This window comes from Phalaenopsis equestris, unplaced genomic scaffold (genome assembly GCF_001263595.1).
Source record: "Phalaenopsis equestris unplaced genomic scaffold, ASM126359v1 Scaffold000123, whole genome shotgun sequence".
NCBI lineage: Eukaryota > Viridiplantae > Streptophyta > Magnoliopsida > Asparagales > Orchidaceae > Phalaenopsis > Phalaenopsis equestris.
This window is the reverse complement of record NW_018164565.1, coordinates 1,013,356-1,026,851: the sequence shown is the minus strand read 5'-3', so window position 1 is coordinate 1,026,851 and position 13,496 is coordinate 1,013,356. Positions and strand designations below refer to the sequence as shown.

Here is a 13,496-nt window from a genome sequence, read left to right as displayed (position 1 = left end):
CAAAAGAAACATATAATATTACTGAATTCAAAGTCTGAAATTACAATCAGTAGGAAAATCTGAAATTAATCTGAAATTGCAATAAAATAACATTAAAACACTGGAAATAGGGTTGGATCTAGGGTGTACGTGATGTCACTTGGGGTTTGGACCTCCGGAGTGGTGACAAGGAGGCAGCTGGCAATCTAGAAATAGCAGGACAGTAGTCTCCATGAGTTCAGACAGCAAGCAAGCGATACGACCAGCTGTGGGAGGGTTGTTTTGGGTGGAGGCAGCCAGGAGAAAGGAGAGGGAATGTGGGAGTGATGTGGGAAGGGATGGGGGAAAGGTATGGGAAGGATAAACATCACTTAGATACCAAGATACAGCCGAGACACCACTTGGAACTCTAGGTTACAGCCAGTAGAGGGAAAAGAAGAATTCGACGGCTGCCCAAAGCAATTCACAACAAAAATTGAACCCTAAACACCAACAAAAGTAAATTTATATCTCTAAATAACTAGGAGTGGGCCCCCTCTTAAAAAGAGGCGACACTCCCCTACATAGAGGGACAGCCGCCCCTCCAAATCCCTGGGCCGAACCGGTACAAGTTAATGCACCGTATTAGAACATCGTTCACAAGATACTTGCATAAAAAAAATACAAGATATTAGCGCCATATCAGAACATCGTGTACAAATACTTAGTTTAAGCAATTTTCTCTGCCGCTTTAGAACAACGTGCACAAATACATAAGAACTCAGCTATACTGCAGTTTGCCGGTGATTGGGTTGGGAGTAACAGATGCATATAAAAGAAGATGGAGTTGCGGTTTCTTTGTATGAAGAAGTGAAATTGGTTTAGGTGTAGAGGCTGGGCGGAGGATGTTGAGTGTAGGTAGACTGCAGCGTGAGATAAGAGGATGAGGTGGCTCGGGTAGAAATCAAACCCTAAACCCATTTTTTTCTCAATTTTAAATATCCAAGAAAATAAAAAGTACACCTACAGAGAAATCAAACATACTCATCCAGCTCATTTACCATGTGGTCATTTAATCAGCATGCAATGATAACAAAACTTCATAGCCATAATAAGCAAATCTTAAGAACTTATAAAAATTGTACACCTAAGCCAGAATTGGCGACATAGCAACGTTTTATCACGAAATTTTTCTAGTAAATTATAAGACCATAACATAAAAGGATCGCAACTGCAAGGCAAAAAGTAGCACCAACCTCCAAAAAGAGAGGTTTCCCTCGGAGTAATCTTAGTCCTCGGACTGCCCTTTTTGTGGCTATTAGACGATTTGATTTCGGTGGAAATAAAATGAGTTCCAGCTCCATCTGATCGGTGAACTTTTGGTTCTATTCTTGCTAGTCTAGCGCTAATATCTTTCATCTGCAGCACAAAGTTGATAAAAGAATATAGTTAATGCCACTCCATAAGAAAAACATACACACATGCACAAATACAGACATTTAGGCATTAAGACATACACACAACACACACACACAGATATATATATATACATATATATATATATATACATATATATATATATATATACATATATATATATATAATATATATATATATATTGAAAGCTAATAATGGACGCAGGCGAACAATTATCCAAAAGGATGCAAAAAACAAAAAGATTTAAAATGAAAAACTTATTAATCATTACCATGGATGACGTAAGCTGTTGACGATTCAGTTCTTCAAGAAGCTGAGGTCCAGCCTGAGCGTACATCTCCTGCATGAAAGGATGCAATGGAAAGCTTTAAAGCCTTAAAAATATTTTCCAGTAAAACACTGAAACATGCACATCATGAAAAGAGAAGAGAAGTCTTTCATAACCAAGTTGCCACAATACATGTCCAACTTAGAATATCAAACATGCATGAATTAATTCAATTTTAAATAATTTGACATGACTAAAGTATTTTGGGATACAGTGCATCCAGTAAATCAGGTCATATACATTATGCTAGTGTTATCACATAAGAACATAAACTATTCCCCCATGCTTAATCTTTTCCCCAATCATATAAATAAATAAACGGGAAAAAAAACAGAAAAATCAAAAACATTTCAAGCATCACTATAATTTGTGATAATTTAAACCGTTGTCAAACCCAAAAAATTGCAAAAGATTAAAAAATTCAATATCCATCCATATTAGTAGATACAACCAATTGAAGCCTCACTAAAACTGTAAACTCCCTCATCACGATGTAAACAAACACAATAACATGTAGATTAAGCATCAGACTTATACTAACAGGAAAAAAAACCAAGAAGGCTAGCAATCAATATATCTCCAGCCTATTTAAGAATTCAAAGCTGACCAAGGACTAATGAAGCACAACAATATAAGAAAAAATAAAAAGATGTAGAAACTGATCTCCAATATCCTATTACCTTAAAGAAGGCGAGGAGGTCATGCAACAAATACCAAATCTATAATTTCAGGAATTATCAAAGGCTTTCACTGGATGTTGTGCTCTTGCCACTTCTCTTGATAAAATTTAGATTTCAAATAATATTCACGTAGCTCTCAAAATCCTCAAATGGAAGAAAGTTCTACCATAAGGAGAGCAAGCCTTAAAAAATAATGATGTGTGGGAAGCTTCGGAGCTTCCACGATGAAAAAAATGGTTGGATGAAAATGTATCTTTATAATCAAATATAAAACAAATACAGGCTTGGATAAATTTAAAGGTTAGCTTATCGAAAAAGGGTAAAACCAAGCACATGGTATTGACTATTAGTAAATTTTCTCTCTCATTATTAAACTCAACCTAATTCAGGCTTCACACGCCTAAAGAAAATTTAAAATAGTTATTGCATCAACTTGACATTAAGAATGTTTTTTTCTTGATGTTGACGTTGAGAGAGTATGCATGAAGTTCCCACTTAGACTAAAAAGTCTGAGAAATATCGGCATACTCATAAAGGCTATATATGGCCTTCAAACAATCTTCTCACATTTAATTTGGCAGATTCTTTGAACAAGTTGAACAGTAAGGGTACACTCAGTATCAAGCTAATCAGACTCTCTTTTCAAGTACTCACATAATGGAAACGGATAATTATGTTTGTTTATGTATATGATGTTCAAAAATATGACCTAAGAAAAGCTAATCAGATTAAAAAGTTTCTCACTAGAAGTTTTGAGGCAACAAATGAAATATATTTTCCGGATAGGGAAGTGGCATGATCGATAAGATACTAGGAAACGAAACATATTATTGAACTAATTTAAAAATAAGAATGCTAGGATGCAAGCATGTAGAAACTTTAATGAATCCAATAAAGAGAAATAGGATCCCAATTAAAAATGTGCCCACTAAAAAACATAGGAAACAAAATCATATGAGCAAACACATCCACCTCTCTCCACCCATTCTAGTATTGGGTTCCCCATTAATATTGTTAGACAATAAATGTGCAACCCTACTAAAGACAGAATTGAAAGCTATTACTCACATTCTAAAATACATCAAAATAACACCAAGAAAAGAGATGTAGCATAAAAAGTCATCAATAAGAAAATTAAAATTTCACATATGCAATCAGATTAGTGACAAATCATAACGAAGAACCATCTCTAATTACTTTAATTAAGGATGGAAAAACATAGTTAAATGGAGAATGACTAAACAAATGCAGTTTGAGAACTAGCGTTCAAGCAAAATATATGAAAGTAGAGAGCTTGGTTTTCGCAAAGGAATGTAGTTGAAAATATTATTAGAATGACTGAACTATCAAATGAAAAAAATTTAAAAAAAGTTTTGCAGCAATCAAGCTACCATAAATATTACAAAAAAATTATCCAAAATGATAGAATTGAATACATTGCGATAGACTAACATTGCATTTTAAAAAATTAAAAATAAATTATCCCAACTAAATAATGTTCCAAGAAACTCATTAATTGCATATATACTCACCAAAGCTTTGCCCAAAATGAATTTTAATGATCTAATTAATAAGCCAGGCATGATCAACATATACAACCTTGCCTGAAATAAAGGGTTCAGATAATTTTGAAGTCATGTTTAGCATCTTTTCAGCAAAAGCAGGTCAACAGTCTGTTAATAGTTGCTTTCCATCTACAACAATCTAACAAACTCCAGAAAATAATTTTCCGTCTAAAATAATTCAGTAATTCGTGAACAGCAAAATTCAATTGTTATTGTGCAGGTAATTCTATTTTCCTGAATTAGAGATTGGCTTTCATAATTGTTTCTTTACACAATAGTTGCTTATCCACCTATTTATATAAAGCTTTTCATTTTTTTATGCAAAAAACAAAAAAGAGAATTTAATTTAGTCATAAAATCCCTCATTGTCCCTTCTCATGATAACTTCAAAGTGATATTATTGGGAATATTATAAGGCAATTGTGTTACTGTGTATTATTCTTAAATGCCTTATATATTTGACATACACAAAAGTTACATGCCCAAGCCTATGGAATGATATAAAATAGTTAAAGTTTGAGGTAAATAAATATATTATTAATTTGTCTACTAACCTGAACATCAATCCATCTTTCAATAATTGAAGATTTATTGCCATATATAGGCACTTTTGAACCTTCAAAGTTTCCTACATGTAGCTCTGCAAGTGCAGTTTCTACATCCTACTAACAATATCGATCCTAGTTTCTCAACCACTCCAAATAAATCAAATGTTGGGTATATTTTCTTTGATGAGGTTTCATTGGGCCCTTAAAGTAAGCATCATTACATCATTCATTTCCACTATTGTCCGTCATTAGAAGATTCTTAACTAACACGTTATGAAATTGAAACCCGTTCCCCAATTCTATTTGATGAATATCTTCAACATAAACCTCTAAAATAGTCCTTCAAACCCAGAAGGAATTGATGGCAATTGTCCAATCAAGACACGTATGTAACCCACACAACAAGATTGAAGACCATTTGTTGTTTTCATTAGTTATTAGTGGATGCAAATAAAGGTCATTTTAGCTATGTAGATTTAGTTGTTTTCTTTATTGAATTTATTTTATTTGTTTTGAGTTTATCTACTTGGGTGATTTATGTAATTGTTTGAAAAGATCATTTTCTTATAAAAGGAGCCATGAGGCTAATTACTGATCAATGAAAATTCATTTTGTTTTAGCATGAGAAAAATTCTCGTTGGCATTTTTTTCAAATTGCTCTCTCCTTCCAACCATTTATCGGTCGTCAAACTGGAATATGTGAATTGCTTTGAAAAAAATTTAATTTAATATGCATATAATTTTGATTTTAAAAAATATTATTCTGGTTTTTGAAATAAATGAGATCGAAAAGATCTCATATATCTAATAATTTATATAGTTGACCATGATACAAAAAGTGATATAACATCTCGAAAGATAAGCGTACTACTTGTTAGTAAGCTTAACTATTAAATAAAGAAATTTACCACTCTATTTTGGTCTGCAAAAATCATGACCAACAATTATCCTATCTAATATAATAATCAGATAGGGTTTATATTATATGGGTTACTAATTTTCCTATAGAGACAAGCCCCTGTAGTTAATTACATCATAAATGACCAAAGGCACACAAGATAATTATCGTTTAAGGTCAGAGGTTTCATCTTCATAAATTCAAAGTTTAGCATTCACGATTGTTTGTCGAAACATCAAGTGGGAGTGGCTCAAATAAGAACAGTTATTTTGGGAATTTAAATGAGCAATAAGTAAGTGATGTCACGGATATGAGAAGGAACTCAATGAATTCCCAAAATATTCTAAAGTTTGGCTTTATGTTTTGGAAGTGAAGTTATTTGATTTTTACTCCTGCAATTTATTAGAATTTTAGGACTTATATCTGCACAATATACGATTATGCAAACGGCCCAATGAGATAGGAAGACTCACGCATTACCGAATGACGGCCTCGGAATCCTAAAAAGAGTTTAGGACTTATATCGTATGATATTTGATCGTAGGAATGCCTAAAAGATGGTGTGAGAATTTACGTCTTGTCAGACGAACTACCTCGAAGTCCTATGGGTTTATGTTATTTAGGACTATGAGAGGTTCATGTGAGATTCATCCTTCGGGAGAGGTATTGTTGCGTCCATTGCTTCCTTTGACTCCAAGAAGGGGACATGGGTGTGGGTTCTTTCCTTTAAACAGAAAAGTCGGATAGGCGCCGCTCGATTTTCAAACATAAAGGAGCTACTAATGCGATTTGCTAAAAAGAGGGATGAATCGTTTAAGACGTTTTGAATCGTCAAAATGTTCACAAAAAAAAAAGAAATTAGATTAAAAAAATTTAAAAAAAAAAACTTCTTAGAGGTTCAAGTACAAGGAGTCACAAGAAAATGTTTTGAGTAATTTTCTGAAAAATACTTGTTGATATGACTTTTAAATGATTAACCATAAGAAATATATTTCCCGTGACTGATTAAGTGCATTGATCATCATTAAGAAGCTATTGGAACAGCAAGATTTAGTGACTCTCCATATCTTTATTCTCCTCTTTAAATATCAAGTATTTTTTTTTAAGTCATTAAAAAAACAAATAGAAATAAGTGTATGCTTATTGACTCTGCAATCCATCCAACTAAATAGAGAACTAAAGCTAAATTAAGATAATCTGAGATGACATTGTTTGCACTGCGGTATCAAGTTTTGAAGCCCATAGCTTTTTCAATTTGTGTACACCAGTCACATCATTTCTTGTCATAGTTGTCAAACCTTGTTCCACACGCTAGCATGCCAAACGTAACTACTACAGTTCAGATGTAACCCCAATCAGCTCTGTGTGTGATTCTTTTAACATTTCCATCAACACATTGGCTTCTGCCGCCTGGAGTAAGCATCGCGCACACCTTAGCACTGTGACGATGTGCATGCTTAATCGCACGAGTGTCGTTAAAATGCATGCCCCAACGACGAGTAAAAATGCCCTCAACCAACCGCATAACACATTGATTACCATTATAGACCGTATGACTGTTACATAGCTTGAGAAGTAGAGGATCAATTCGTGAAGCATAACTAGTATTATTGGTGCTAGGTAACACAGTATGACATTCGCTAATTGGGTTATTGGAGCTTCTAATCTGTGATCCCAAATTGTGTGTTGGTCCAATTTCAATAAAAGGTGCTCCATCATTCTAGAGGTTATAGTCGTCAAAGATGGCAGATAGGATTGTCGATAAGATTTCTATAAGTGTGACAGCTGGAGATGAATGGATGAGTTACATTCTTCTGTTCAGTAGATGACGCATCTAATAATCATCGGTAATAATTGGACATGTAGCTAGGCATGCGTAGAAAACAGTGTGAAAGCGAGCGAAAAAGAAATATATGGAACAATGGTCCGTGAATACAGGTACTTATCCGGAGTTTCGACCCTGATACATGCATTTGCTCTGGCTTTCGCATGAAGTCTACCGAATTGAATGGCTCATACTCCTGGCTAATGATGGATCCTACACATGCCATCAAAATCTTTGTCATATGACCGAGACATAGAAGGTTGCCTACACCTTCTTTAGTAGCATTGGCTACCTCATTGCATGTCAGTTACAATTGTGACCTGATTCCAACTCCTCCTAATGACACGGGTGTGATGCAAAATAGCCTATAGTCTAAATTGTTGACTTTCCGGTTGTTCTGAAGTTGTATACCAATCTTGTAATGATCCATTAAAGTATTGAATATGTACATATAGTGACATAAATCAAGTGGTGTTCCCACACTATGGGCGTCTCACATCATACCAAAATGCAATTGTTCGTAATTTGGTGCTGACATTACTTCCTTCAAGTCCACATCCGCCATTATACAGAAACTTTTCAATCCGCTTGATACAGAGCCACAATCGACGACCAGCTCATTCAGTATCACAAAGAGGTCACAACTAATGAGCTTCCTATCCCAACAAAGCTTAAGACTTTCAACCCAAAGATCACATCATCGATTACTTGCCTAGTTGCTACAAAACATTGTTGTTTTATCCTATAAATACTCTTGATACCAAACTTCCACAAACTGCATTGTGAACAATAAGAATAGGAACTTATCTCGAATCAGACCATTCTCGTGGCACAAACATGTTGACAGACCTTGCGTGACGATTTCCAACCACATATAAGTTGCTCCTCTCATTCCTTCTAGATCGGTATTGTTATTATTGTAATGTACCAGGTGACCATTAACTCGATAGTATAATTCACAATGATACATGATGGGTTCAAAAGCTTTGATGTCAGGAATAAACACTTCAGCAAAGAAATCTGTAGGTAACTGCTAAGATTGAGGGTCCATTAGATGATTTTATTTGGTTTTGTCATCACTCATATAGAAGCAATAACGATCGTAAGATTTCATTGCAGTTATCGAACTAAAATCCATAAACTTTTGATGAGTTAACTTCCCTAAGATGCTCTGAGGAACGTGATTAAGTCTTTAGTCATACCATCGAAGTAACTCAGTATACATCCCAAAGGTGGAACTTAGTATACATCCCAAAGGTGGACTTGCAGCATGAAAAAATCTATGCAAATCTTTATATCACTCACATCTCTACCCCGTCACTATGTTCGTTGAAAATTTCAACTCAAAGTTGATTTTTCCTACATAGCCTTGAGGCAGTTCCTTCTCGATCTCATTCAAATGCTTGAGGGTGCTCGAAAGATCGACCAAATCTTACGCTTGCATTGCAAATAGTAGTTTTCACCGGTGTTTCATGGGTGCTTCTCACATAGTTTGGAAATCTTTGTATTTTCCCACAATGGAGGAGCGCATGTTGAGTCTTGTTGTTTCACATATTGCTCATTAGATATATCAGCTACAATAATAGCACCAGTTAGATCTATATCCTGAGCATCTCGTCAGTGGCGACCTATTATTCCTTCATAGTTTATGTCAATTAAACCAAGCATGAGAGGAAAAAAACCCTTCTTAATTAAATCAAACAGGAACAAATTATCCCTATTGAACAAGAAACGGTATCGATCGAGAAGAAATAAAAGGAGCAAGTAATAAGTGGTTGAAAATCGTCATGCAAGATCTGTCAACATGTTTGTGCAACGAGAATGGTCTGATTCGAGATAAGACCCAGTTCTTGTTGTTCATCAATGATGGTTTGCGGAAGTTCGGTATCAAGAGTATCAATAGAACATAACAACATTGTCTTGTGGTAATTAGGCAAGTAATCGATGATGTGATTTTTGGGAAGACTTTCATTAGTCGTTACCTCTTTGTGATACTGAATGAGCTAGTCGTCAATGGTAGCTTTGTATCAACCGAATTGAAAAGATTGTGAACTTTATTTAAAAAATTTAATTCGCGTACGATTTTTCTGCGCACCGAATTGTACTACGCGAGTATCCTTTCCAAATAAAATCAATATTCGGACACACTCGTGAGGTTCGTTTCATCATCCATGGTCATCTGGACGAGCTCACCGACGCTCGAGCCAATTTGAGTTTGATTCGCGTGTGGCGCGGCAAGAGAAGACTCCGCCAAGAGTCGTTTAACGTACAAAGTGTCGACCGTTCTTCACCTAACTGACTACCAAAGTCAAGCAGATTGCTCGCAACAGTAAGTCTCTCGTCGTATGTCGTGGGGTTTCCCCATGGCAATTTCAATTCCTATAGGCACTCAACTTGAGTTTCAATGCGTTGGTTTTAATAGACTCAGTTGAATTTCAATGATTTAAAACCACTCATATGAGACTACAATGAATCAAGAAATAGCTCGAACCTAAATAGCGTGGGTTTCGGTAGTAGCCCTCTAAGAGAGCCAAATAAAAAATCCTAAGGCTAGATCCTAGGCTCTAAGGAGAGGGGAAGAAAAACCTCAAAAATGATGTCAACATCATTCTCTATTATTTCTTCTTTGCTAAACATATGGATATATTTTACATAATCCTCCCTCATGCGGTTCACTCCCAGGTCTCTCATTTTCTTCAATGTAACCCTTATTATTCCCTCTCTTTTGAGGTTCCTTCCCAAAATCCACCATGGATCAAAATCTCTCTCGATCATTTACCATTCAATTATCTCTACACTCAACTTTTATTTCAAAGTTTCCTATATCTCAGACCCTTTATATTTTTGTACCATGTCTTAAGGTTAGGCTATTGCTCTCCACCAATCTCCAGTTCTCCATTGAGTCTTGAACAAACTTAATGTTTTGCCGTAACATGAAACCCATTCTTTGTGGACGACTAAATCAGACCCTCGCTTCATCTTTAAAGCCCATGTAAACTCCCTACCATCAGCCATTTCAGAAAGCTCCGCTTAATCCTCCCAAAGGCAGCCTCAACAGCCACTGAAATGATCCCTTCTTCCTGCTTACAGCTGCATTTCTCTTGAAATATGAAAACAGCTCGTGATTGCAACTGCCACTGAAATCACTCTCGCCATCGATTATGTAAGACTATTATAATTTCAAACAAAAGCTTAAAAGTGAGAAAAAACAACTACATTTATATGTGAAAGCCGCAGGTAGTTTATAGAAAGAGTAATAGCAACATAAGGCATGAAGCTGAAGCTAGAACACCAGAGCATTAACATTCACAATTTTTTAAGGAAAAGTTTGTCATATTGTAATCTAAACTAGCCCTGAAAGTACATTTCAGCTCACCTCAATTGATGAACTAGCAGCTTCGCGAACACCGTGGTTTGGATCATTAAGCAGTTGCAGAACCTGCAAAGCAAGAACAAAGTATTAAATTACAATGCAGCACCTTAGTTTTCATGAATCAACGCAATTAGCATCGCATCCAAATCCCAAATACTCGAGGTCAACTAAATAGATTTTTCATCAATAATGTAATAAAGTACATAAAAGTTGTGAATCATAAATGAGTTAAGCAAACCATCCTATATACCCATGAAAATAAGAATTTGTAAGTTCACGGCTCAAGTAAAACATATACTTACTGGAGAAAGTATAACTCGTTGCAAGGTAAGTTCTGTGGAAGCAAATAGGCTAACTGCAGCGGTAACCGTGCGAGCAAACTCTTCTCGAACTCGCCAGCTTTTGTGAGTCCATGCATAAGCCCCAGCCCTTTCAACAATAATTGTTGGTGAAGATACCTATCAACAAACATTTTAAACATTAGCAATATTAAACCATTAGGAGTTCAGCAAGTACATAAGCCTGCTATTTTATCTTCAAATAGCATAATGCCATCGTGATAATACATGCTCTTGGATTTTGCAACCTATTGCTTCATCTGACCTTATAAATTGAGCGGAAGGATTCTGTAATAACGGTACAAACAAAATTTATTTTCTACATATTTCTAGTTCTTTTGGTATCACTTAATTATAGTATTGCAATCCAAGTTTTCCAGCAGTTGCATGCTAGTAAGAGAAAAAATTACTTCTATTCAGAATAGCCAAGGCAAAAGGAGAATAAAATATTCCAAAAGTCGTATGAAGCTGCCACCTTCGAAGTGCCATGTTTGAGGTACAAATCACCCCAGGATGCTAATGTATGAAAGGTAAGAAGAAATTATAAGCCATATATATCCATTAATTATATTCAAAGCGCAGCTTACCTCGGCATCCATCTGCCTGAGAGTGTACACTGGTAACAATATCAATTGCCAGGAAAATGTAACTTCATGGAGCATCCAAAGAAAACGGTGGACGCTTGCCCACGTATCAAATATCCTAACTATTCGAATAAGATGCCAAATACCAGGCTAACCCAGAATCACAATGCCTATCAAGCTTTCAGTAATCTCGGTTTTGCCATATTAAATAAACCAAACATTTCCTAATTTTAACTAATCCGCTAGAAACCTTGTTAACTATGTAAAAGCTTTCAAGGTCTCATTGATAGCAGCTATTTAAAAAAAAAAGGGAAACGTTATCGGGCTTTCAACAAGCACATTCATCAATATCAAACAAACATAGCTTCCCCTGGCCCTGATGGAATCCAAACGCAGAAACAAGCCAGCGAGAGATACGAATTAACCATAATTTGGCTGCGTTAACCTAACCTCCATGAGAGTGACAAGAAGCTGGCGCGCCGCATCACGGACAGGCTGTTTTCCATCTCCAAGTCGCTCTACGATCGCAGGAACGAGGCCATTAAAGTGTAGCTTAAGGTGTTCTCCAGCAAGAACGGCGGCGGAAGACAGCGCCTGCAATGCGCCCTGTGCCACCCGGAAGTTACTGTCCCGTAGGAGATCCATGCAGCAGTCGACTAGTGTAGATACCTCGCCTGCGGAAAGAGTCCGGCGAGACGACTCTAAGGACTGGTGAAGCCGCTCAACGGCAGCCAAGCGCTCCTTAGTATCCTTAGCACGCGCCATCTCCAGCGCCTCCTCCATCTCGAGTGGGAGGCAAAAGTGAACTCTAGGTTAGGGTTTTGGATCTGGATCTGATGGCTTCTCGTATTCAAACACTAATCAAGTAAGAGATCGAGATGGAGAAAAGTGAGCCGAGGGAGGGGGAGCGAGTTGGTGAGGGAATCCTACTGGTTCTAGTGATAGCCGGAGCGGTTGGTTCTTTTGACACTGTATTTAAGAGAAGTTACGTTGACATGCCACTGACTTTGACAGCTCTGGCGTACGTTTGAAGGTATTTGTATTCAGCTGTAAGATGGAGCGTTCTACGTCTGAGGTTGTGGATAAAGTATTAATTTCTTAAGTATCCCATTTATGGCTGTGGATATTGTACTAATTCTATGTTAAGATAAAAATACTATTATATAATATGCAGACCGTGAATTAGAATTTAAAAAATAAGTATATAGTGACGAATATATATAGCACATGAGTCAAAAGGTGCATAAATATTATATATTTAAATATTAAATAATATCTAAACTTTAATATTTACATAAAAGATGTGTCATAAAAAAAAATTCTATTCCGATTTTCTTAAAAATAAAAAATATATTTTAAATATAAGAGATTTTTATTTGTATGGCACCTAATTATTGAGATTTATATTTGTAAAACATAAATCATGCAAACCTTACACATTAAACATTTATATCTTTTTTTGTTATGTTAACGTCCAAAACCCTTTTCTCTCACCCTTATGTCACGTGATAGCAGAATTCCCCAATCAATCGCGCTTTATTGTTCATTGTTCTCCTTACGGATTGGCTCGGCGGGGATTGACACGTCTGGTCCCCAAACTCTCATCTTTATTCTCTGGTGTCTGCTCCCTGAACTCAATTGCATAACGAAGATGGCATGTATGGGAAGGTGGCATTTATGGAAAAATTTGTAGTTTAGGTGGCATGTATGTAAATGTCAATGTTCTAGTGTTATTATTATGCATGAGTTTTTGTTTTAAATCTATATATATATCAAAATTGATCTGATAATTTCAAACTTTACATTGAATCAGTTCAATACTTCTGATTCATAATTGATCCGATAATTTCAATTTTCTCTTTGAATCAGTTCAATACTTTTGATTCATAATTGATCTGATAATTTCAATATTCTTATCGAATCAGTTCGATACTTCTGATTCATAAATTTTCAAAATTGATC

At 35.8% G+C, this 13,496-nt stretch overlaps 1 protein-coding gene across 2 annotated transcripts in view; it reads right to left on the bottom strand.

Annotated features, from left to right (window-relative positions):
* LOC110021148 (CLIP-associated protein-like) overlaps positions 1-12,550 on the bottom strand; it is a 69,578-nt gene extending 57,028 nt beyond the window's left edge. The window contains exons 1-5 of one of the 2 annotated variants that reach the window (XM_020719523.1): positions 11,985-12,550; positions 10,915-11,070; positions 10,616-10,678; positions 1,667-1,735; positions 1,215-1,377 (exon numbers count right to left, since the gene is read on the bottom strand). In XM_020719523.1, the coding sequence (XP_020575182.1) occupies positions 1,215-1,377; positions 1,667-1,735; positions 10,616-10,678; positions 10,915-11,070; positions 11,985-12,317 (784 nt within the window). In that variant the 5' untranslated portion in view covers positions 12,318-12,550. The remainder of the gene's footprint in view (positions 1-1,214; positions 1,378-1,666; positions 1,736-10,615; positions 10,679-10,914; positions 11,071-11,984) is intronic. The other variant, XM_020719521.1, reaches the window with a different exon arrangement.
* Between the last annotated feature and the right edge of the window lie 946 nt (positions 12,551-13,496).